Genomic DNA, 25,095 nt, shown 5'->3' on the forward strand with positions numbered 1-25,095 from the left:
GAGAAAAAAACCCAACAACCATATGACCCCCTATGAGCAAGCACTTTGGCGACAGTGGGAAGGAAAAACTCCCTTTTAACAGGAAGAAACCTCCGGCAGAATCAGGCTCAGGGAGGGGCGGGGTCATCTGCTGCGACTGGTTGGGGTGAGAGAAGGAAGACAGGATAAAGACATGCTGTGGAAGAGAGACACAGATTAATAACAAGTGTGATTCAGCAGAGAGGTCTATTAACACATGTTGAGTGAGAAAGGTGACTGAAAAGGAAATACTCAATGCATCATGAGAATTCCCCAGCAGTCTACACCTATTGAAGCATAACTAAGGGAGAATTCAGGGTCACCTGATCCAGCCCTAACGATATGCTTTAGCAAAAAGGAAAGTTTTAAGCCTAATCTTAAAAGTAGAGATAGTGTCTGTCTCCCGAATCCAAACTGGAAGCTGGTTCCACAGAAGAGAAAAGGGGCCTGAAAATCTCGTGTATCCTGTATCTCCTGGTATGTCCTTGTTCTTTAGATTATGGCTTTGTTTGGACTTTTGTGTTTTGTTTGTAACTTTGATCAGGCACAATAAAAGCCTTTTGTGTTGAATTCCGCCTGCAGTGCTCTGCATTCGGCTCCTCCACTCCTACACACTGATCATGACACCCCTGTTTTTCAGAGGCAATCCCCTAAAAGCTGTTTCATGAAGAGATGTGGGATATTTCTGTTGTATTTTTTCTGAAAGAACCCACAAGAGGCCTTCAAAGTAGCTCTCAGTGTAAGCGAAAGTGACCATCCTTAGTCTCCAAAACAAAATATAACACAAAAAATGTTGATTCTGATATATTTTGAAAAACTAAAAAAAGTTTTGTGCATTCAGAAAGGAGAGGTGGATGGTGATTGTGGAACAAAAAACGACGTGGGCTTTATAGATAACTGCGTAACCTTCTGGGCGAAGTCTGGTCTTGTTAGGAGAGAGATGGCATCCATCCCACTATGGATGGAGCAGCTCTCACTCTCTACAGCTTCTCTCCTCCTGTTACCCCCCCAAACCCCATCCCCTTAGAGACTCTATCTGCTCCCTGACAAAAAAAACAAACAAACAAACAAAAAATCAGCAAAAATAATTTAAACACAAAAAAACCACAAAGAAAGAACAATATTCTATCTACAACAAATAAAACAGTGACATTTGGATTATTAAACATTAGGTCTCTCTCTTCTAAGTTCCTATTAGTGCATGACTTAACAATTAATTAACAAACAGATTGACTCTGCCTAACAGAAACCCTGTTATAGCAGGATGATTATATTAGTTTAAATAACCCCTGAGTTACACTAATTGATGCTTTGCCTTGTCCACCCTAGCTGGAAAACTAAAAAAAAAAACAAAAACATTTTTATTTGTGGCATAGAAACTGAACATTTAACAGTGTTTCCCGAAAACCCCTATTTGCTGTGTAATCAGTAATGGATTTATTTGCAGCAGTTAAATCACAATGACCTTATAATACCATCATAAATCTCTGGCTCTCTTCCACAGCATGCCTTTTGTCCTGTCTTCATCTACTCATCCACAGCCGGTCACAGCAAATTGCCGCCCCTTCCAGAGCCTGGCTCTGCTGAGGTATCTTCCTGTTAAAAAGGAGCTTTTCCTTCCCACTGTCACCAAAGCGCATGCTTATAGGGGGCCATATGATTGTTGGGGTTTTCTCTGTTTTCTTTGTATTGTTGTAGGGTCTTTACCTTGTAAAATAAAGTGGGAAAACAAACATGACATAAATCTTGACCTTGAACACTGTTTGGGAGAAAACCCATAAGGCGATTAGTGTCTGTATGTTTGATTACTGTAGTTTTGTGAATTGTAGATGGATGGCTCGACAGAAGGCATGAACTTAATGGTCCTTCAGTTTAATGAGCTAAAAGGCAGAAAGATCCATAAACAAATACCACTTTGACTTAAAGGAAGAAACCCTTTTACACAGTCGACTGGGATTCATGAGCCTTACATAGCTTCTTTGTGAGGCTATCTCTCTCTCTCTCTCTCTCTTTCTCACACACACACACACACACACACACACACACACACACACACACACACACACACACACACACACACACACACACACACACACACACACAACAAGCCTATGTCATAAGTCACAGCCCTTCTATACCAACGTTGCTCAAGGGGCAAATAAAATTCAAATCCCTATAGATTGCACAAGTCCATTAAGTTGTGTCACCATCTATTTCACATAAGTCAGCTGCTGAATGAAGGTATTCACCGAAACTGACATAACAGCCTCCTTACTGATTCTGCTCTGTTGTAATGCAGCAATCACAGTTTTAATTCTGTTTGTTGTGACTGTGGGGTATGATAAGCTAATGAATAAAATGTAAGTACTGCTGAGTGAATACTAAGGACTGCAGTTATGAAATATAATAACATTAATTACATTATCTTTGCAAAAGACAAAATTAATAGAGAGTGAGCTGAGTTTAGTTTGCAGAGAAGCACAGAAGGCAAAAAGTAAAGCTGACCACCACAAGCCCTTTTTTACAGGTTTTAAATTTATCTTAAATGTTTCCACGGTTTCTAACCAACTACCAGCAAAACATTTGCCTTACGGCTTTGTTCTGTGGGTACATATGATCAATATAAATGATTGCCTCATATAAGAATTTTTCATTTACATTAAAAAACCAAAGTCAACCATGCGGCCTTGGAAGTGCTTAAAGGGCAAATTCAATACTACTACTACTACTGTTACCAATAATAATTATAATATTTTACCTTGCAGAACATGAATGTGAATTGCTGCTCTACAGCTGAGTGACTTTGGTGTTAAGTTGCTTGCTTATTTGTCATCCATTTTTGCCAGCGCCAAGTGAAGGAAGTTTGTACTAGCTTGGAAATTGGGGTTTCATATTTTCTTTTACAGTTTCCATCTCAAATTATATTTTTATGATATAGGACTTTTATCATTTTGGAAATATATATATCATATATATATAATATACATATCTATCTATCTATATATATTATCTATAGCTATATCTATATATCTATATAACACTCGTCTCAATATTCAAACTCCTATAGAAATAGAACTCAGTTTCACAATTTTGGTTTTTGCTGGTGTTATAAATTGCTCTCATCTGTTTCCCTTGATAAGGCTAAGATACAGTAAGATACATAACTTCCCTGGCTCTTCTTTAAGACATTGATTTTGGATACTTTATGGTGTATAGGTATCATTTGAACTCCCAGTTTATTGATGTAAAGCCAGCACAATCTGCAGTTAAATGTCAACTCCTCAGAATAAAATCAAGCATGAATAATCACTTTTACTAGCGCTGCTTTCAACACTGTAGCTGCTCAGATATATTTTAAGGAAAGGTTTGGTCTTCTGAGATGACATGACAACAAAAAAAAGGTGAAAGCTGCATTTCCAGAGCATCGAGTATTCAGACTGCAACTGCAGCACTCAACACAGGTGATGAATTACCTTGAAAAGCAACTATTTTTCATTCGGTTGCCTTAGTCAGACTTGGGGATTGCTAACAGCGGTAGAAATACTTTAATATGTTGTTTCTTGCTCAACCCCTTGTTATTCTTTTTGTTTATCCTGAAATGATGCAATGCTCAACCATATTTGGCCATCACGAAGACTGATGTTGAGCTTGAATGAAAGTATAAATGATGTCAGCTACTCATGAGAGTAAAGAGTGCATTTCACAGCAACAACAAAGGAATTATGTCATCCCCCTCTTGACCCAGACATGGTGATATCTATCCATTGACACTGTATTCTTACTCTTTTCCATAACACACAAAACTTTATTTCAAATATTTATTTCCACTTGTCAGTTTGTCACACATAGATACCATGGTTTAGTGGCAAACCATGGTGCCCACAAATATTCAGTTTCCCAATGACTCGTAACACAGCGTGCCCTTTAAAGAAAAAGAAATATTCAAAAACGAGATCTGTAGCAGATGCACAGAAGCATCAAACTGACTCAAAATTGTGTTTTAAATAACTAAACATGAATAACAACAATGAAAAGAATAACACAGTGAATTCAGTCAGTGTTCATTACTAAAGAATAAGCTGGAGTGTTGTTTACGCTTCATTTTGATCTCATCTTCAGACGTGAACACCCTTTTCCCACCTGTTCATTAGGACTGAGGCTATCCAAATAGTGGCACATATCGAGTCAGTCTGGCACCTCTGTGTGTGCGTATATACTGTAAATATAAAATGAGATCATCACTCCAAACACTGTAGTTGTATCAGTTGTATAGATGTATTGCAGTAGCTATTATTTCAGTTTCACCCCATTCTTGCTCAGCAAAGGCCCCAGGGAGTGGCTTCAGGGGTTGGGTTGCACATATCCACATGATTATACCTGGAAGCTGCAAAGTCCACATACTAGTCATTAGTTTTAATGGAACAACTCCTCTGCAGCAGAGCTTGGTGTTGCTTCCAGTAAACAACAGTACTCAAACTGCAGACCAGTCCTAGGAATAACAGAGAAGCTTTTGAATTATGACCAGTCAGTTATGAGTGTATTCGTATACACACAGTGAGCGGTGATATTCATGTGGCACTTCACACGGTATCTTAACTTCATTTATTGGAGATCTTTTGCAATTTATTGTTAAACATGCATTTCAAGTAGAGGAGCAGTGTAGCATGCATCACATTTCTATTGCAGCCATATAATCACAATAAATGTATTAAGAAAAACTATGTACAGCAAATAATAATAATAATAGCATTAGTAATTATAATAGATATTTATTTATAAAATTGCTAAAATGCAGATATTGGCATGGCCGCATCATACAGCAAGTAAATTATACCGTGTCTTTCAGACAATCAGTGAATCTAATCAGTGAATTGTTTTCAATTTTAACACTGCAATGAACACTGACTCGATATCTTTAAGATTTGCAGAAAACATCTATGATTAGAACATAAAGTACACATACAATAAATAGCAGTTTGCATGTGTGTGGTATACACAGATGGCTCCTTACATGACAAGCACAATGATGTCAGAGAACAATGTCATTTTTTTTCTCTCTCCATAAAACGGGTCATCGTTACAGACATTTCTTGTTTTACATTCAGTGATTTGGAGAACGGGACTCCACACGAAATTTAACATATAGATCCAAGACGCCTTTCAAGAAGACAAAGCCAGTTCTTTTTTTCTTTTCTTTTTTTTCAGTCACTTAACTCCGTAACTTTAAATGAGCAGATCGCAGTTTCCCCATGTGGTGTATTTTCCTTAAGAGGATGAGGTATTTGCCACAGGATATGCTTTCATTCATCACTTCTCCTTCAGTCTGATCAGATAAGTGATGTTGCAGCTCAGCAGTGCAAGATCTTAATGAATGCCTTTCTGAACTCAACATTAAAGGTGGTGTATATGATGGGATTTACAGCACTATTCACATAGCCCAGCCAGGTGAAAGCGTTATACATCTCGGCAGGAACCTTGCATTTGGTGCAGTGGGTGTTCAAGATATGTGTGATGAAAAACGGCAGCCAGCATATAATGAATACACCTGAGGAAAGGAAAAAAAATTAGGTATTAGAATAAGACACAGAGAATGAGGAAATAAAGCCCAAATATGGGTGGCCCTACTGAGGAGTTGGATTCTAAAGTATCAGAACAATTTCTTTTTGTTGCATCACTGTCTGACTTGTTTTTCAAACTCTTTTTTTAGGTCCTACTGAAAAGATTGATTGAAATGAAAACAAAAACAAACGTAAAGACAGCCAAATACATATGATAGAGCAGTGGAAAAAAAAAGATATGTACATTGCGTACATGGGCGATCGTGGCTCAAGAGTTGGGAGTTCGCCTTGCAATCGGAAGGTTGCCGGTTCGATCCCCGGCTTGGACAGTCTCGGTCGTTGTGTCCTTGGGCAAGACACTTCACCCGCTTCCTACTGGTGGTGGTCAGAGGGCCCGGTGGCGCCAGTGTCCGGCAGCCTCGCCTCTGTCAGTGCGCCCCAGGGTGGTTGTGGCTACAACGTAGCTTGCCATCACCAGTGTGTGAATGTGTGTGTGAATGGGTGGATGACTGGATATGTAAAGCGCTTTGGGGTCCTTAGGGACTAGTAAAGCGCTATATATATATATATATATACAGGCCATTTACCATTGCAAAAATAGCTTGAGGTAAATTAGAACAAAAATGGGTTTGTTAGTTTCCCCAGTGGTTTCATGCTGTGAATGCTTCTTGCATGTTCAAAGATAACATTTGGTTCTAAAAATGCTTAATTTTCCAGTGTCACTTCAACTTTGATGTGCAGAATCACATAAAACTTTAATTGAGCATGTATTCATTTTTATGACTTTTTAAAAAAATCAAATGAATGAAAAATAATAATAATAAGGGGACTAACTTACCAAGGACGATGGCTAACATCTGGGTAGCCTTCTTTTCCTTTTGCTGGGAGATCTTTCTCTTGCTCATGGTTTTCACAGAAGTCTGAGTCTTGCCATTAGGTAAGGCCTGTGTCTGGAAGGCTTTGGCTACGATGGGTGCCGGATTGCCCAAGGTCTCACTGGCAGGATCACCGTTCTTTTCTGCTTTCTGGCCCTCCTTGTGGGGCGTAGGGGGTGTCGAGATGGGGCTAGCGCTGGCCTTGTTGGGCATCAATAGCTGATGGCTCGTGGCTGGAGTGTCTCCAAGAGCACATTGTATCTGCTGTTTCTGCTTCACACTGCTTCCACTGTTATTCAGCTCATCCAGCTCCAGATCTTCTCCCTCATTCACCACATCTTTGATAAATATCTGAATGAAGACAGATTTAGTAAAGGTTGGTTCGGATAGGGGGTAATGAGTATAAAACTTTTTCTTTATTTAACTTTGAATTTTAAAATTACATTTATTCTAGCAGATGGGTAAAACTTCAAGGTGACATCTTTTGAAATCTCTGCAGGCAAAACCTTTTTTTTTTTCCATCAATTAAACTTTTAGGGAAAAGCATAAAAACAAAAGAACAAAAATGAATACACACCACTTTCTTCTTGTTGACAGGAAAACTCCCATTAGTTTTAACAATCATGGTGCACAGCCTCACATCCTCTGGATGAGTGCACTTATCCTGAAATGAAAACAGCTGTGTCAGGCAAGGAGAGAGTACAATGTCAAAGCAACTGACAAAAAGGGCCGTCTAAGCATGGAGGAACAGGTCCCGCTTCCTACACAGTCAAATGCACGGAAAAGGCTGTTTAGCAGCACTCTGATCTGCAGCTTCTATACCCGCTGAAAACCCAATCCATCAATGTGACCATGTAATATATTGTTGTGTGAAATAATTTCACCAACCTTAATTTGATAATTAAGATAAGAAGTGAAAGATTATGCTCCGTTACTCCATAAAGATTATAGCTATCTGTCAATATGCCGCCATATATTGACCAAAACCACAGCACGAAGCCATGCATAAACATGAGTAATGTACTGCACTGGATCGAGAGCATTGCTTACTTTCTGTACAGACATCAGTAAGTTTGCTATGACAGGAAAGTCAATACCCAGAAAAGCAAAAGGTCATTTGAGGGCCGTCACAATTAGTGTTGCATGTCACATTTTTATAGTGAAATTTGCCATTTAAGATTCAAATTTGTGTCCTGGATTAAACCTGATATTAAATATCTTGTTTTCATGTAAGGTGCTAAAAACTAAAACAGGTAAAATGCCTTTTCTAACAGAGTCTTGCTTAATTCAACCCCTTATTTTAATCCATCGTGTATTCAAAGAAAATCAATCGTAATCTGTGTTTTTATTGTAATAATGTGTTGTTCTGTAATACAATGTCTGCTTGTAAAACCAACAAGAATAGCTGGACTGAAAAAAAAAAATTATTGCAGTTTTCTAAAGGAACAAACAAAATCAAACAGCAAATGATGTCTTTTATGATGTTTTTTAGTTTAAATATTACGACAGTACAGAAAGATAAAGGAGCTTTGGTAAAATAAATGTGCAAATGAATTCCAATTTCATACTGAAGCCATAAAAACACAAGCCAGCTACAGGAGCTCACCTTTAGTGAGGTGGCCACATCAGGGTCAGCAGCCTGAGAGACACGCAGCTTTGGTTTTGTGTTGACGCGTTTTCTGCGCTTCCTCAGGACCACATAAATTTGGACATAAACGAGCAGAGTGATGATGAAGGGTACATAAAAGGACACAATGGAAGAGTACACCACAAAGGCTGGATTGGCGATCACACAGAGAGACTCATCACGAGTAGCTGTGGAGATAAGCACAACGTGAATTAAGACTGCGTGTTCTCTTTCTCCCAAGACTTGCTGTTTTTGTGCATGTGTGTGTTTAATCTTATTTTACTTCCACTTTTAAAAGTCTGTTAAACCAGAAAAATCTGGAACCTTAGATTTGCTTGAACCAATAATAGCTTTTTGATTGTAAGTAGATCCAAAAATGTCACCACTTCTAGATTCCCCTCACTTGGAGGTTATTTACACAGCACTCGTTCTACCTCACCTCCACTCACATTAACTGTACTCCCACTTCTCACTGCCCATGTGGACTGCGTTATAGCTGTGGAGCCAAATGCAGAGATCATATCACCCCAGTTTTAGACTCTGCAACGGTTGTTTGTTAAATTTAGATTTTAATAATTTACTAGATGAATTTGCCCTCATTTTTTAAATTCCCTTCAAACTAGTTTAGAAACTGAGGCGATGGTTCTTTGGGCTTGTATTTCCAGCTTTTTGGACAAACCAAAACCAAAAATTATAAAGAAAGTTGCAGCATTTCAAGTTAAACCTGTCCAATTGCTGAAGGCTGTGGCTAGAAGGCTATAGAAAGTAGTCTGTTTAAGGAGGACTTCACCAATTTTACACATAGAATTATCTTTCCTTAACAAGGTTCAAGACAGATGCAAGAGATCTTCAGTAGTTGCTATCAGAGAAATGTAGGATCCAGTGTTTTTAAAGCTCAGTTAACACTCTGGGCTAGAAGTCTGGCTATCTGCTGCTTCAGTTTTCTCCATTTTTAAATGTCTTTTGAACTGCTAAACTTCACAGAAGTCACTTACTAAATTGCTAGGGACATGTTTTATTGAAGTGTTGAGTCACTGAACCCCGAGATATGAATACATGAACTGCAATTTAGATGGTTAGCAGTGATCTTGTTCACAGTTAAATACACAGGCACACAAAGCTATGTTAGCATTTAAATATAAGCTGAGCTGCTTATTTTGTTTTTTTGTAATTCTTTCTTTCATGCTTTCTACCAAATATACCAACTCAATCTGCAGTCAGTGTTTATTTCTCAGGGTTTGAGTCTGAGCTGAACCAGCATTAAATGAGGGACTCAAAGGGATGAGTGGAGCTTCAAAGTGACAGGCCACTGGAGTTGGTCAACAACAAGGTGGCGCCTCGCAAAAAGCACTTAATCAAAAGTGCTTTACTAGTAATCCTCCTTTAAGCCCCTGTTCCTTGGAATAACCAACCTAAAGGCCAAAGGCTCACTAAAAGTAGATACACACGGGTATGAATGACTTCTTTACCGGCACAAATAGCTCCATAGAAAATTTACAGCGCAGTATTGTAGCTGTAACTGGGTGCTGACACTTAAGTGCAATGGCAAAAGTCTGTTACCTTTACTATCACTCTGTCTTGCACCATCAAAAAAACATTTCTGATTCACAGACTGAAGATCATGTGTGTATTGTTCTCTCTCTTACCTGTGTTATTTAGGCCAAACAACAGGGGACAGGATATGGCGAAAGACAGTACCCAAACCACAGAGATCATCACCGTGACCCGTCTCCTGGAACTGTAGCGGGTATTGTACAGCATTGGCATTGCAACTGCAGTGTAGCTGTATGGGGTAAAGGAAACATAGTTGTCATAGTTATAATTGGTGAAAAACATGGCACATTTTTATAGTTATACATACTGAGTAAAGCAGGTGTGAAGCATTTATATACACACATATGCTTTTTATAAAATTTCATTTTATTCTGTTTTTTTCATTAAATCATCACACCACTTCTTTTTCCAGTTCTCTTTCTCCATCAGTTGAAATTTTAGCTCAAAGCACAACAGAGAGCATGAAGCCAGAAAAGCGTGAAGCAAGAAATGCTGCCTGTCATTTTTAATCAGATCCTTTTCCAAAATGGACTGGCCTGTGGAAACAGGTGCTGTAAGCTGCAGTTCCCATAAAATGAGATACTACTAGGAAGGCTGTTTTTACCCCAGTCTCTTGCAGGAAAGGCCTTATCATTTAACCCTGATACATTAGTTGACCTTATTAGTGAGCTTGCAGTAATCACCAGGAAATGCCCAGCTTTCTCATTCATTGATTTTTTTTTTGCGCTCTTTGGTTTTGAAGTGCTTTACTCAGAAAGTCAGCTTGGAAAAGCCTTTAATCGTATGACTGAGTGTCTTTGTGAAAGGAAATTAGTGGTTACTGACTACCAATCTAATGTTTAAGATGATATTGGCAGAGATTTCTTCCAGTAAAAGTTACTTTTTCCTCCTATGAGCAAGAAGCCAACTGCTTGCTCATAGGGGATTTTTGTAACATTACCTTACAATTTTTTGGTGGCTGGTGGAGAGCACAGGTTAGGAAGGTGGTTGCAAAGAAGTTGAAGTGTAATAAGCGTCAGACAGTTCAATAACATTTTTGGCATACATGACATGAATCATTCAAACAATAATAACCATTTTAAGTGTTTTTTCCCCCTATTTTGAGCTGTTGATGGCATTCATCAGTGTAGTTAGCACAATTGCTTCAGAACATTGAGTACGGCGATATGACTCACTCAGTGAACATATAATAACCACCACACCCTTGATTAATAGCTCACTTAGTATTAATCAAGCTCTTTGGCTTTTTGTGCCAGTGGCAGCCTCGCAGAAACCCACACAGCCTGCACACAAAAGACCTGTCACTTCAAGCTTGTCATTGTACTTACACACAAAAGTAGGACCAGTGTGCATCAGGTCAATGGTCTGAAAACCTTGTGAGACACTATCAATCTGTAGCAAAATATGCACCCACTAAATAAGCACCTGCGCTAAGGTAAAGCAGCTCAAACACCTGGAGACATGGGATGCATGTTTTCTTCCAACCTTTTTTTTTGTCATGTGCTTCATATTACATTAATAAGATTGTTCTGAGGAGCTGTAGTTTTATGTAATTATGTAAACCATTTATGTAAACAGACATTAGTTTTTCTCACAGTAATTGGAGCAACGTGCTGTACATAAACACATTCAAATAACGCTAAATTAATTTATTCTATTGCATATTATGACTCACTGAGAGCATTATTACAGAGAAGTGTTTTCAACCATAAAACCGCCTGCTTTTTGGCGAGCATAATTGGAGATTGGAGTCCACGCGTATATTCGTATTACCTCCTACACATAAGCAGTTTTGTCTTAGTCCCATTAGTCTTCTGCTTCTAAAGAGGAAGTGAGTGGTTAAATTGATTGGCCATTGTTGGAGGGCGCCCCAACTCCAATTGCAATTAATCTAGTCATCCTTCTAACAAGAGTGAATACTTACATTTGCACACAGAAATAGACCCCATAATTTCATCACACCCCAATTTGCTCCACATTAGAGAATAAGAACAAAGTTAGCACAGCAGGAAGCAATCCTTTGATGTAGAAATTACTGTGCTGCCTAGAGCTGCTGAAGTAATAAAAGGAAACACATTTATCTGTGACTGTTATATGAATCTATGCAAATAAATCGCCATCATGTGAGTGGATCCTTAACTGTGCCAAAGCCAGGTGAAGTGATTCTTGATTCTGTCATTCACGTATTTGGTATTCACAAATATGCAGCAAACAAGCACGGGACATATCACTGATATCTAAATGGAAATTCAGATGAGATTCCTCTCTAGTGTGCTTGTAACATTCATTTACATACAAAAACAACGATCTACGTTCATATTATTCAGATTAATAAGATTTTCCCCACATGCAAGTCATCTGTATTCTAATTCATTCACTTCAATAAGAGCTGAAAATGTGTCCATGTGTGACCAGGGTGAATATTTATTACTCTACTAAGGTGAAAGCCCGTGTGGAGTTATGAGATTATTGTGTTTGTTTGCTAGTCAGCAAGACTATGCGATTTCTACCAAGTGTAATTATAGGACCATAGGTGGAAAGGTGTAACACTGGCAAAAGAAGAACCCATTTAATTTTGCTGTGGATGCAGGTCACTTCTTTAAAACTGTGAAATAAATCATTGTCACTGGATATGCTCCTTTAGCGTATCTTTAAATTAATCGTGACAGAATTAAATTAAATGAACATAGAAGAGAATAGATGGATGGATGGAAAATGTGGTAAATATATATCGTTAAAGAGAGTTTTTTTAAAATCACAAAACAAAATGAGAGGATTTAGTTTTTAAAGAATTCAGGTTTACTGACAAGACAAGAAGCAGTGTTCTTGCACTGTTATTTTGAATTAAACAGAGACTATTGATTTTAAGCAGTTTCGATCAATATTTAAACAATGAATTAAACTACAGTGTACATGCATGGGCGTTCAGAAAGACTGTCTCTGGGCAGCTAGTTAAAAACCGATGCTAGTAAAATATAACACCGAGATGCTACATTTAAGCTATTTTGACTTCTGTTAAAATAATTTGTATTAATTCTTTATTCTACCATTATTATATGTTGCTGTTAAATAATATTCATGCATATGCTGTTTGTAACACATACTATGTAATATGCAATCAGAAATCTGAATTACGAGGAAAAGAAAACCTCTAGCTCAGTTTAATATTCAAAACGGAGCTTTTTGTTTTATTTAATAGTTTCTTCTAAATCTTACTTTTACACCCTTTTTGCATTTGAGAGGCTCTTTGGTATTTTGATCATCTTTACACATCTTTATAGGAGGACAATTGATGTGAGTAACATAAAAATTCAAACTTTGTTTTACTACTGACACTTATTTAGGATATTTGCAAAAATCATGGCACCATCTTACCTTGAGATTCATATTCACATAAGCATCATCTGTATTGTAATTTAGTCATTACAGACTATGTTAAACTGCATCCATATATGAGAGAATTATGTAAAATGAATGCTTAATAACCTATACTCATTGAAACTTTCTTGCTTTTAATACATCATTTAGCATTTAGATTTACACAATTATATCTCATAGCTTTAATACTGATAGTCACAGTTTTACAGTGTAATTTTAGATGTTTGTAATCTACTTTAATTGAGATACTGTAAGTAATCTAAAGTGATATTATTCACTGTTATTTTTCAATTACACTTTTTTATTAATGTATCGAATGCCATTATTAAGCTGCTGTGTAAATGCAGTTGCCACCTCTACTAAAGAAACCTTCAAATATGACTCAGGTCTGTGGAACATTTCTCAGCTCACTCTTTTAGTTTTCCACTAGTGTTATTATTTTGATGCACTCCTTGCTCTCTTTGTGGTCTCTGCTGCAGCAAAACCCTTTTTCAGCAAATACGCTCTATAAACCTGACTGTTTGCTACAAGTTTAGTACTAAACCACAGTCAAAGTCCTCCGCTCTTGGATTATTTCAAGGATTTTTGCAGGTAGTTTGGTTGAAAAGCCAGCAAGCTCTGCAGTCTAAATGACTATGTAGAGTGTTTGCTTTGTCTCCACTCTCACGCAGAAAATATGCCGTGTGTAAATTGCATAAAAAACAAATGACTAATGATTCAGGATGACAACTTTAAAGGAAAGACAGAAAACAAATTTGCATTTAATGCATATGTTTTTTTAAATAATAAAAGTTATGCAATAAGTATAGTAAAAATTGGTTATATATAAAGTTTATCTTTATTCTAGAATTTTGACATTTTAGTGTGTTATTACTATATCTTAATGGAACCACTTAGACTTATTATAACATAGTGTACACAAACCTATTTCCACCCATATTCCATTCACAACAGATCATAGAAAAAGGCAACAAAATGAGAAAGTTTCATGATTTTAAAACCAAAAAAAGGTTAATTTTTATTTTATGGCAGAAGCACTTCTCTAAAAAGTTGTTACAGGGCCATGTTTACCACAATTTAGTGTCCTCTATTCATTTAACAACAGTCTGTAAATGTCTGGGAACTGAGGGGAGCCGCTGCTGGACTTCTTTGTCCTATTTTTTGTTTCATGATGTGCCAAATGTTTTCAGTTGGTGAAAGGTCTGGTCTGCTGACAGGCTGTTTCAGCACTCGGACTCTTACATTACAAAGCCATGCTGTTGTAATATTAGCGGCATGCTTTTTAACACTGTCCTACAAAAATATGAAAGGCCTTCCCTGAAAAAGTGACGTCTATTTTTCTCTATATGTTGCACTGATGGTGCCTTTCTACACCTGCAATCAGCCATTTCTACATGCACTAATGCACCCCTATGCCATCAGCGATGCAGGCTTAACAACAAGCATGGTCTCTCTCCCTCTCCTGTAGTGTGGATGATGTGGCATTCATATTTTCCAAAAAATACGAGAAATTTCGATTTGTCTGACCACAGAACCGTTTCCCTCTTTGCTTCAGTCCATTTTAAATGAGCACAGAAGATACAGCATTTATGGATCATGAAACTTGGATTATACAACTTTTTCTTACAGACAATATTATGCGGAAGTGTTCCTGAGCCCATGCAGGAATTTTTATGACAGGATGATTCCTGTTTTATTGCACTGCCAGTGTTGATTCTCAGCCTTGCCCGTTGCGATTTCACAACTTTTTTGTAAATAGTGTTTGGTGTTTACTCAACGCTTATCAACTAAGCTAAAACACTAGCTGATAAGTCATCACACTGACTTAACCCTTTAAAGCATGAACTATATAATAACTGCCAGGAAATTCACATTTTCTGAACCATTTATTGAGCTTATTGAACCATCTAACAAATCTTGTTAAAAAACTGATTAAATTACAGTTAGATATATTTTAATTTGCTACATCTGGCATTAAAAAATGCTTAAAAATGCATTGTGTAATTTATTTGGGTTTTTCAGGATTAAAAACCAGATTATGCAGAAATCCCCAAACCACACAAAAATCTATATGTATTAAATATGACGCACTTGGCATTAAGATCTTTATTTCCAACAATATTTATTTGAGAAATTGGGCTCAGCAAATATTTATTTATTTATTTATTTGTTCTTAAATTAAGACTTAATTAATTAAAACTCTTCTTTTAATTTCATGTATATTTATATTTAAAAATGTATTTATTTTTACATATTCCATTAGGAATTAATTACTCAAGATTAAACGAAAGAAAGAGATCGCGGATACAAGCGGCAGAAATGAGCTTCCTCCGAAGGGTGGCTGGCCTCTCCCTTAGAGATAGGGTGAGAAGTTCGGCCATCCAGGAGGGGCTCAGAGTAGAGCCGCTGCTCCTCCACATCGAAAGGAGCCAGTTGAGGTGGTTCGGGCATCTGACAAGGATGCCTCCTGGGCGCCTCCTGGGTGAGGTCCCACCGGGAGGAGGCCCTGGGGCAGACCCAGGACACGCTGGAGAGATTATATCTCTCGGCTGGTTGGGAATGCCTTGGTGTTCCCCCGGATAAGCTGGAGGAGGTGGCTGGGGAGAGGGAGGTCTGGGCTTCTCTGCTTAGGCTGCTGCCCCCGCGACCCGGCCTCGGATAAAGCGGATGAAGATGGATGGATGGATGGATTAAATCCTTTTCAGTGATTTGTACCTGGTAGTTAAACATTTTGCTAAAGTTCATCTTTTTTTTATCCCTGGCATGTGTCTATGAAAAAGTTGCTGCTGACAGTGTGCAGGCACCCACAAATATGCTATTAGATTTCATTCTCCACTGCACCTGTCTTACAGGTGGTCCTTGGATAATGCACTCATTTTAGTTCCAAAATTGCATCAATATGCCATATTGATGTGCATACGTGTTTGTGTCCTGAACATCTGGTGGCTGGTAATCAGGATGGCAGATAAACAGAAACTGAATGTGTTGTCTATGGTGTAGAATTCATGGCTTAAAAATCTCATTTTGTTTGTTAATAGCTGTGTGTGCATTGATGGTCATGCAGTTAAAAGACACCAGTTCTCTGTTTCATATTATTCAACGGGTAAAGATTTCCATCGGAAATCCATGCTGGAATCATAACAGGCAGGACTAAACAATGTGTGAGATGGCAAACTCACCGATCAATGCTGATGGCACAGAGATTGAGGATGCTGGCTGTACACATCATCACATCCAGAGTGACAAAGATGTCACAGTGGATCTTGCTAAAGCGCCACTCTCCCACCACCTAGAAGAGGAAAACATCAACAAATGACAGTTTACTGCCAGAGTCAACCGAGAAAAGTCAATATGCTAGCAATGGAAGCTTCTTGGCAGAAATAATGTGTTTGCGTTCAGCAATAAAAAGCAAACCTGACACTAAAGCCTTCTTGCATAATTTCCCATTTCATTTCAAACTTGGCAACAAAAAGAGAGAGGCAAAGGAACAAAACTGAAACATAAGAGGAAAGAATGGATGACATTGAAATGAATTATGAATGAGTAAGTATAAAAAAGCATCCGTTCTATCACATGAAGAGATTTCTTGCAGGAAATATAACGCTGTCATAAACATTTTGCAAGAGATCCAAATCCAAATAATGTGTCAGTTTCTGTTTTTATGAGGAATTTTACAAGTGACTTGTTGAAATTTGACAGATTATCTTATCTCTCCACTGACAGTGGTAAGAAGTAAAGGCTTTGAAAACATATAGACATCCTCCTTAGCAAGACAAGTATTCTTTACCATGTATCCTGCTCTTTAGCTCGAGGAAGCGTTTGATCAGAGACGCGATCGAAACCTGTTTGAATTCATGCCACCGTTGCTCTCAGCTGTATGATCTAAGCTCATGATGAAACCAACATCAGTGATGTTGTGACAGGTCTGAAGCCGCCCGCCTTGTCTGACACTGAAGCCTGCCTGCTTCCTCCCACAACTCTATCAAGGGTAAGGGAGATGTGTTTGTTCAGGGGCAACTCCTGCCTGGCTGATTAATCTTTGTCCTGAGGATGTGTCTTCATAAAATTAAGCTCCCACCATTAAAGAGCTGTGCATTTTTGCTGGTGTCTACAAGGCCGTTATACCCAGTGGTCTGTTGCCCTGAAAACTGATTTCACCTCTCCTCTCTTCTCTTTTCCACAATTTTCCAACCTTTAACTCTTGACATTTCTCTTCACTGTGGCTGAGCACCACTATGATAGTCTGCTTTCATTCTGACTGTTTCTCTCTTTGCTATCATCATTTTGCTCCTTGTACTTGACTTTTATTTTTCAGTCAAAGCTACTCCAACACACCCGTACAATTTCCCGTCCTGAGCAGCGCTGGAGCTCTGAACAAATTTTACTGTTAAAATTTAAAAGGCCCACAAGAGCTGAAAGCCATTTCATGTCCTTGTGGCTGCAACAGAGGTCTGTTCAGTCTATGTCGCGAAACACCTTTTGTGGATATTAAACAGCTTTTTACAAGACAGTCATAATAAATGGATGTGTCCCAAAACTGGCGTGATCCCCTGTCAGGAAACATCGATCTGTCCTTCTGAGTTATCCCACCGTTTGCATTTTTCTGTTAAAGTGAAGATGACTTTAATTATGGCACATCATCATTTTATGCTGTGAAATATTTATGTAGATTTTTGTCATTATAAGTGCTTCACTTGAAAATATTTGGGTATGAGGTCTTTACTTTTGTGCAATTTATTCAAATCAGTTAATTTTGAGTCCATTTGTGCCAAATTTGAAGATATTCCCTCAGCACGTTCTGAAATATTTCATTCATGAGAATGGGAATGGGATGATTAACCCAATGGCATTATGCTTCTGGCAACAAATGAAAAATGTAGGCAGTAAAAGGATAAAAAATATGACAAGTTTACTAATGTTGTCCATCAGCAACACACAACAGTGCTGTTATATTATTGAATTTTAATGATGGGTTTATTTGTAACAAAGCAGCCTTTCTCCTTAAATCCTGCACTTCACTTCATTATTGAAATTAATTGACTGCATCTTTGTTTGCAAATTAGCAGACTGTTTGCAGAACTTTCCATTCCCATAATGGGTTTTCTTGTAATACTGCAGTGTCATTTTGATTTGCCAAGCTAATTTTTTTTTGTGTGAATCTTCATCTATAATTCATATTATGCATATAATTTAGAAGGTTTTTGCATTTGATTTCAATCTACAATGCTGGGAAAAAGTAGAAATAAGGATGCTATTTGAGATACATCATTAGCTAGTCTGGCAAATGAATTCTGAAGCATGTCAACTGGAGAAAGGATCAGTTGATTTGGATTTATTAATGTGCTGTTTTATTAATTTTGATCTTTTATTAGTGTTTTATAACTAAAAAGAAGGAAAATGTATTCTTTTAGAAATGCTATTTTTGCTCAGCAGGGTGGAGCATCAGTATCTGTGTTTTACTGACAGAAGTGCTGCATGTCTTTGAACAGCAGTGTAATGCTTTTCTTCCCACCTTTACTACAATTAACACTGTTTGTGCATGTTTTGACTTGTGCTGTCTGCCTTGCAAAGCAGCTTGATTATTATTGTAAGATTCATAAGATCAGGTTTTGAGCTACAAGACTTCTGGAACAGTGTCCTTTGGGCAGGCAACAGCAAAGTGGAGATATCTGGCTATAAATCTGGCTGTAATACACAGCATCACATTTGGTGAAAACATAGCATGAACACATCAGCGCAAACACCTCATACCAGGTGTCAAGCACAGTGATGGAGGGTGATTTGGGCTTGTTTTGCAGCTACAGGATCCAGGGACTTTGCAGTCATTGAGTTGACTATGATCTCCTCTGTATATTAAAGCATTGTACAGCCAAATATAAGACTATCAGTCAGAGAGTTAAAGCTTTGCCAAAATATTGTCATGCAACAGGACAATGATTCCAAGCACAGCGGCAAGTTTGCAATAGAATTAGTAAAAAAGGACGTTACAATGGCCGAGTCAAAGTCCAAAACTCAACCCGACTGAAACCCGTGCATAAACAAATACCTGCAAACTTCATTGAACTGAAACAACACTGTAAATAAGAGAGGGCTGAGATTCCTCCTGCATCATGTGACAGACTGAGACTAAAGTCATACAGAAAATTTAATTACTGCAAATTATTGCTGCTACAAGCTACAGAATCATGGAGGGTACTTAGTTTTTCACAACGTGGTTCTGCATTTTGGCTTAGTTTTTAGATAAAAAAAAAATGAAACAGTCTTATATAATAATAATAATGCAGATTTATATAGTGCTTTTCAAGGCACCCAAAGCACTTTACAATGACATTATTCATTCACACACTGGTGGAGGCAAGCTACGGTTGTAGCCACAGCTGCCCTGGGGCAGGCTGACAGAAGCGAGGCTGCCATATCGCGCCATCGGCCCCTCTGGCCAACACCAGTAGGCGGTAGGGTAAAGTGTCTTGCCCAAGGACACAACGACCAGGACAGAGAGGCCGGGGATCGAACCGGCGACCTTCCGGTTACAGGTGCCCTTCCCAACCCCCTGAGCCATCTCATTTGAATTCTATAAGAACTAGACAATTGTTTATTATGTCCTGATATGTAAAACAAGACTTTCTTTTATCATGACTGTATTCAGGTATGCTTGAAGTAGTACAAAGAAACTCAGTGAGTAACACCAAAATATCCCCCACACCATTACACCAGCAGCAGCAGCAGCCTGAACCCCTGATATGATGTTGTTTACACCAAATTCTGATCCTACCAAAAATAAAAAAGGCAATATTTTTCCAACTTTGGTGAATGGTAAGAATTTTAGCCTTGTGTTTTTTGTTCTTATATGACAGGAGTGGCACCCGGTGTGCTCTTCTGCTTCTGTAGCTCTTCTGCATACTATGGTTGTAATGAGTGTCTGTTTGAGACACCATTGCCTTAAGCTGGGAGCAGGCTGGCAATTCTCCTCTGACCTCTGGTATTAAGCAGATTTTTAAATATAGAACTGACACTCACTGGATACTTTCTCTTTTAGGACCTTTGCAAACCCTCCACATGGTCGTGTGGAAAAATCCCAGTATTTTAAGTTTCTTATATGCTTAGAGTTTTACCAACAAACATGCCACATTCAAAATCATTTAAATTGCTTTCTTTCCCATTCTGATGCTCAGTTTGGCATCCAGCAGGTTGTACTGACCATGTCTACTTCCCTAAATGCATTGAGTTGCTCCCATGTGATGGCTGATTAGATTATTTCCATTTACAAGCAGCTGAACTTCTTTACCTTAAAAAGTGGCTGATGAGTGTGGTACATTAAAGGAAATCACAATATTTCCAAACGGATTCTCTTGCCTGTCCAAATAACTGAATTCAGGTGTTTGGATCACTTTAATGATCACTGTTGTATTAAATCAAGCACCTAGGCATGCAGAGTGCTTCTACAAACATTTGCAAATGAATGTGTCGCCCTCAGCAGCTCAGTAAATTCCAACGTAGTAATGTGATAGGATGCCACCTGTGCAACAAGTCCAGTCTTGAAATTTCCTCACAACTAAATATAAGTCAATTGTTATTGGTATTATGACAACAACAGCAGCAACTCAGCCATGAAGTGTTAGGCCATAACCGTGTGTTCACACTGAATGCGATAGACGCGACCAGAGCGTCAGGTTTACATGTAAAGTCAATGAAGAAGCGCGATGACGCGTGACTGGGGGTCCCGCGAAAATTCAGAAGCAGATTTGCGTCGCGAAAACGCGCCAGTCGCGCGTCTAACCCCTAACCCTAACCCTAGGCCACCTAAAATCACAGAGCATGGTCAGTACATGCTGAGGTGCAAAGTGTGCAGAGATCATCAAATTTCTGCAGAATCAGTAGCCACAGATCTCCAAACTTCATGTGGCTTTCAGATTACCTCAATTAAAATTTATTTATATAGCACTAAATCACAACAACAGTCTCCTCAAGGGGCTTATCAGAGCAGCTTTATCCACATTATGAAAAGCGATACAGCATCTGATGCAGTTGGGTTAAAACTGGACTCTAGGGCAATGGAGACATGTTATCTTGAGCGATGAATCATGCTTCCCCGTCTGGCAATCTGATGGAGGAGTCTGGGTTTGGAAGTTGTCAGGAGAATGGTACCTGTTTCACGGCACTGTGCCAAGTAAAAGTTTGTTGGTGTGGTGTGGGGTTGGTTTTCAGTTGTGCTCGGCCCCTTAGTTCTAGTGGAAGGAACACTTTAATCTTCAGCATACCAAGACAATTTCATGTTCCCAACTTTGTGGAAACATTTTCAGGGTGGCCCCTTCATGTTCCAACATGACTGCGCACCAGTACACAAAGAAAGGAAAGGACCATAAAAACATGGATGAGCGAGTTTGGTATGGAAGAACTTGACTGGCCTACACAGTCCTGACCTCAACCTGATATAACACCTTTGGGATAAATTAGAGCAGACACTGCAAGCAAGGCCTTCTCGTCCAACAACAGTGTCTGACCTCACAAATATGCTTCTAGAAGAGTGGAAAGCCTTCGCAGGAGAGCTGACACTGTTAAGTCTGCAAAGGATGGGCAGACGTCATTTTAACCATAAAGAATAAGAATAGGATGACATTCTAGTTCACATGTGAGTGAAGGCAGGCGAGGGAAAACTTTTGGCAATATAGTGTAAGTAGATAGGCAAATACCCAATAAATACATACATGAATAAATAATCATATTGGTAAAAATGGAAATTTGACCCTGTAATGTACACATGTAGAGCTTTACTACAAAAATGGGGTTATGTCACTCATCAGTCAGATGGGATTTTTCCCTGAAAATTTCAAAAGAAGCAAATACAACAGGAGCCATCACTCTACTCTACCAACTTCCTCTGGTTTCCAAATTGAAATTCTGTACACATGTCAGCCACAGAGCCTGACAGCATATTCTTTACAAAGCCTTAAACAGGATTTAAACTACAGCATTAGCTGCCTCCGCAGGTAAGGCAGGTGTTTATTCCTGCAGTTTTTTGTGCAACACTGTTCATAGCCTTCATTAAATTCACGGCTCTGACCAGGTCACTGCAGCTGATCGCCAATTATGCACTCCAAGGTAATAGACTAACAGGTTTAGTTCTTGGCATGATAAATTCTCCACTGATTACATTTATGAGCCATTTGGTTTGCAGTAGTTTTTCAAACATCTACCTGCTGTGTGGATGCTATAACGACATATGAGGCAGCACCTTGAAAGCAAATATTCTACAATGTACACTTTTTATTCACCCTTACTTTAAACTAACTCTCAACTTCTAGTTATGCAAAATGTTCCCTCTGTACACTTTCTAAATCAGTCACACTAGGCAGAAAGCGAAACCTGCACTAATTAATGCAAATTTAGTATTTAATAATAAAGGGCAAGTTGAATAACCTGCCCACACTCTGTGACTATGTTCCCGCTGTAGTTCATGCTGTTACATCCTTAACACGAGTTAATACACGAGTTACATGATGACCACAGTCAGTGGCATTATAAAGAAATTCAGTGCCTACACATGAATACAGAAAAACAGGAACGAAAAGGAAAGATGTGACTTGAAGAAAGGCCTCCCCGAGTTCAGCAAAAAAACAAAACAAACACAATATTGTCAAAATATTGTCATGAAGTTTGTTTGTCTTAATCATCTGAAACTAAGCCTAATTTCAGATAGTGTCCGTGATGGAAGAAAGATGTTATGAAGAACATGAGGTGAATAACTAACAAATCTCTGCCTAAATTCCTCCGTTGTGAGCTCTGAACATATAAGGCCATCTTCACTCAACACGCAAATCCAGAGATTATGAAACTGTCTGGTGTTTACCTCAAAATGACGTGAACTGTGCAGCAGTTCCAAATAATTTCCTATTTGTAAGGATTTCCAGCAGACCAACTACTAGCATCTCACTTTATCCCATCTCACATTAGTAGGAGGCCTGACAGCCTTGGAGGGACACACCAGAATCAGATGAGCATCCCACTCTAAACACATGCTGGGAAGTAATCCCTTTTGACTTTGACAAACAGCCAGCACTTGCTTCCCAGCATATTATTCTAAGGAGGACTTCACTCTCCAAATTGCTGTTATTAGCCTGTGTTTGGATTAAATGGCTATAAAACTGATAAAATCTGTGTTTCTTAATGCACCAAACAGCTCACGTGGGTCTTTTTCCCCCCATTGAATTGTAAGAGATGTAGATTGAATGGGAAACACAGACACCAAACATTTAGCTAAATAAAATAATAATCCTATAGAGCTAGACTTTGATTCCTATAGATTTACATGAATAATTTTGCCAAACTACATTTATGATGTGTAGAGCCAGAAATAAGTGTAGGGCATCAGGAGAAACAAGAGCAGCCAAGTACTCGGTGAGTGTTTTGTAATCTGATGTTATGTTTGCACACAACCGATCCTATAGAGGAGCAGCAAACAGTCAGATTTTTGTCCAAAAGCATGCTGTGACTTATATTTGATGAAAGATCCTGAGTGGTTTTAGTGTTCGCCGCACTCCAAATGTGTTACAGTTAGTAACACACACTTGTTCAGTTAAATCCCTTTACACCATCAAAGACTTACTTTTCTGATATCAAATGCTATCTTTTATTGATAAAGTTTTATGCTGTAATTTGTGGGCTTTGATACGTTGCTGATTACAATTCATCTCCCACTTATGCGATCCGCTTTGATGTAGGCTCCCTCTGCGTGTATCCAGCTGGCCAAATCAACAGAGACAACAAGTAAATAATTTGGATAAAAACAAACAGAATGCGCAGGTTGGATACTTTATGCATGAACAAGCTTTAATCTGATCATTTCTAACAATGACCACAAAAATATTCTTTTGTTTATTTGAAAAAAATATGCCCAGGCATACGGACAGAGTTGTGCTATGAAATTCTTTAAATGCAATATAATCTGGTTAAAGTGATAATCATCAAGAGTTTCTGAGAAACACGGGGGATTAAAGTCCCTGCAGTCTAAGATTGCTTTTTTTCTACATCAGACAGCGTGACCTAAAGCCTAATGGTCAGAAATAACCGCAGGATGAAGGAGGTAGCTTCAAGAGATGGGCAAAGATTTCTCAAAAAGACCGACCACATCCCACTCACTAGTGATTTGGCAGGATGTGCATGATATTATGAAACATCGAAGTCTGCCTTCTCTTTAAAAATGTGATTCCGATGTGTCATATTTAAATGATGTATCATAATTCATTTAAAAAACAAATGCAGCAATTCTCTGAATGCAAAAGGATGTAGCCCAGTATTTGGGGGAATTATAGCCTAACATCCAGCTCTTGTTCAAATAGGCTGCTCTGACATTTTGCTGTTGTCACATACTGGGACTACATTACAGGCTTTTATCCACTGCAGGACTGATGTGAACACATTAGTCTTCACCTTTGTATCACCTTGAGCCCGTGACCTGTAGTTAACTGTGGGTGACTGTTTGGCTCAAACCCTTTTCACCAAGATTATTTTACTGGCATGCAATTTCACTTAAAGTCCTGCCCTTTCCAGTTTTTAACCCCTTTCTAAAAAGAACGTTTTAAAAAGAAAACTAAATACTGCTCTTTAAGATGGCAATTTTCTGCTTTCTGAAAACCTGAGATGCAGAGGAGGGAAAAAAGGTTTAAGAAAAAGAAATAAAACAGCATGTCTGCTGCATAGGTCATGTCAGGCTATATGTCTCTTCGAATATGTGCAAAGAGTGTGTGTGTGCGTGCATTTCTACAATCCTACCTCTAAGTAGACGACCCAGGGCATAACAAGTGTGGCCACCAGAAGGTCAGCGACAGCCAGGCTGACGATCAGGTAGTTTGTGGTGGTCTGCAGAGCCTTTTCCCTGGACACAGCCATACACACCAGCACGTTGCCGAAGACGATGACGAAGATGAGGAGAGTAAGCAGCATGGCGTAGTAGTTGTAGGGGTGCTTCTGCTCTTGGTCTGTGTCGTTGAAGCTCCATGTTCCATTATCATAGAAACTATCATTGTAGGCATACTGGGTAAAGACATCCATTAGCTGTGAGTGACAAAGGCCAAGAATGGGCCCTGCA

At 38.6% G+C, this 25,095-nt stretch overlaps 1 protein-coding gene across 2 annotated transcripts in view; it reads right to left on the minus strand.

The window, feature by feature from the left end:
- Positions 1 to 4,771: 4,771 nt before the first annotated feature.
- The window catches only part of drd2a (dopamine receptor D2a), a 46,697-nt gene continuing 26,373 nt past the window's right edge, over positions 4,772 to 25,095 (minus strand). For both annotated transcript variants that reach the window (XM_031749891.2, XM_039622332.1), the window contains 7 exons: positions 24,780 to 25,090; positions 16,190 to 16,299; positions 9,725 to 9,861; positions 8,058 to 8,266; positions 7,029 to 7,115; positions 6,415 to 6,802; positions 4,772 to 5,563 (listed from right to left, as the gene is read on the minus strand). In XM_031749891.2, coding sequence (XP_031605751.1) covers positions 5,367 to 5,563; positions 6,415 to 6,802; positions 7,029 to 7,115; positions 8,058 to 8,266; positions 9,725 to 9,861; positions 16,190 to 16,299; positions 24,780 to 25,058 — 1,407 coding nt within the window. In that variant the 5' untranslated portion in view covers positions 25,059 to 25,090 and the 3' untranslated portion in view covers positions 4,772 to 5,366. The remainder of the gene's footprint in view (positions 5,564 to 6,414; positions 6,803 to 7,028; positions 7,116 to 8,057; positions 8,267 to 9,724; positions 9,862 to 16,189; positions 16,300 to 24,779; positions 25,091 to 25,095) is intronic.

Source organism: Oreochromis aureus, linkage group 14 (assembly GCF_013358895.1).
Source record: "Oreochromis aureus strain Israel breed Guangdong linkage group 14, ZZ_aureus, whole genome shotgun sequence".
NCBI lineage: Eukaryota > Metazoa > Chordata > Actinopteri > Cichliformes > Cichlidae > Oreochromis > Oreochromis aureus.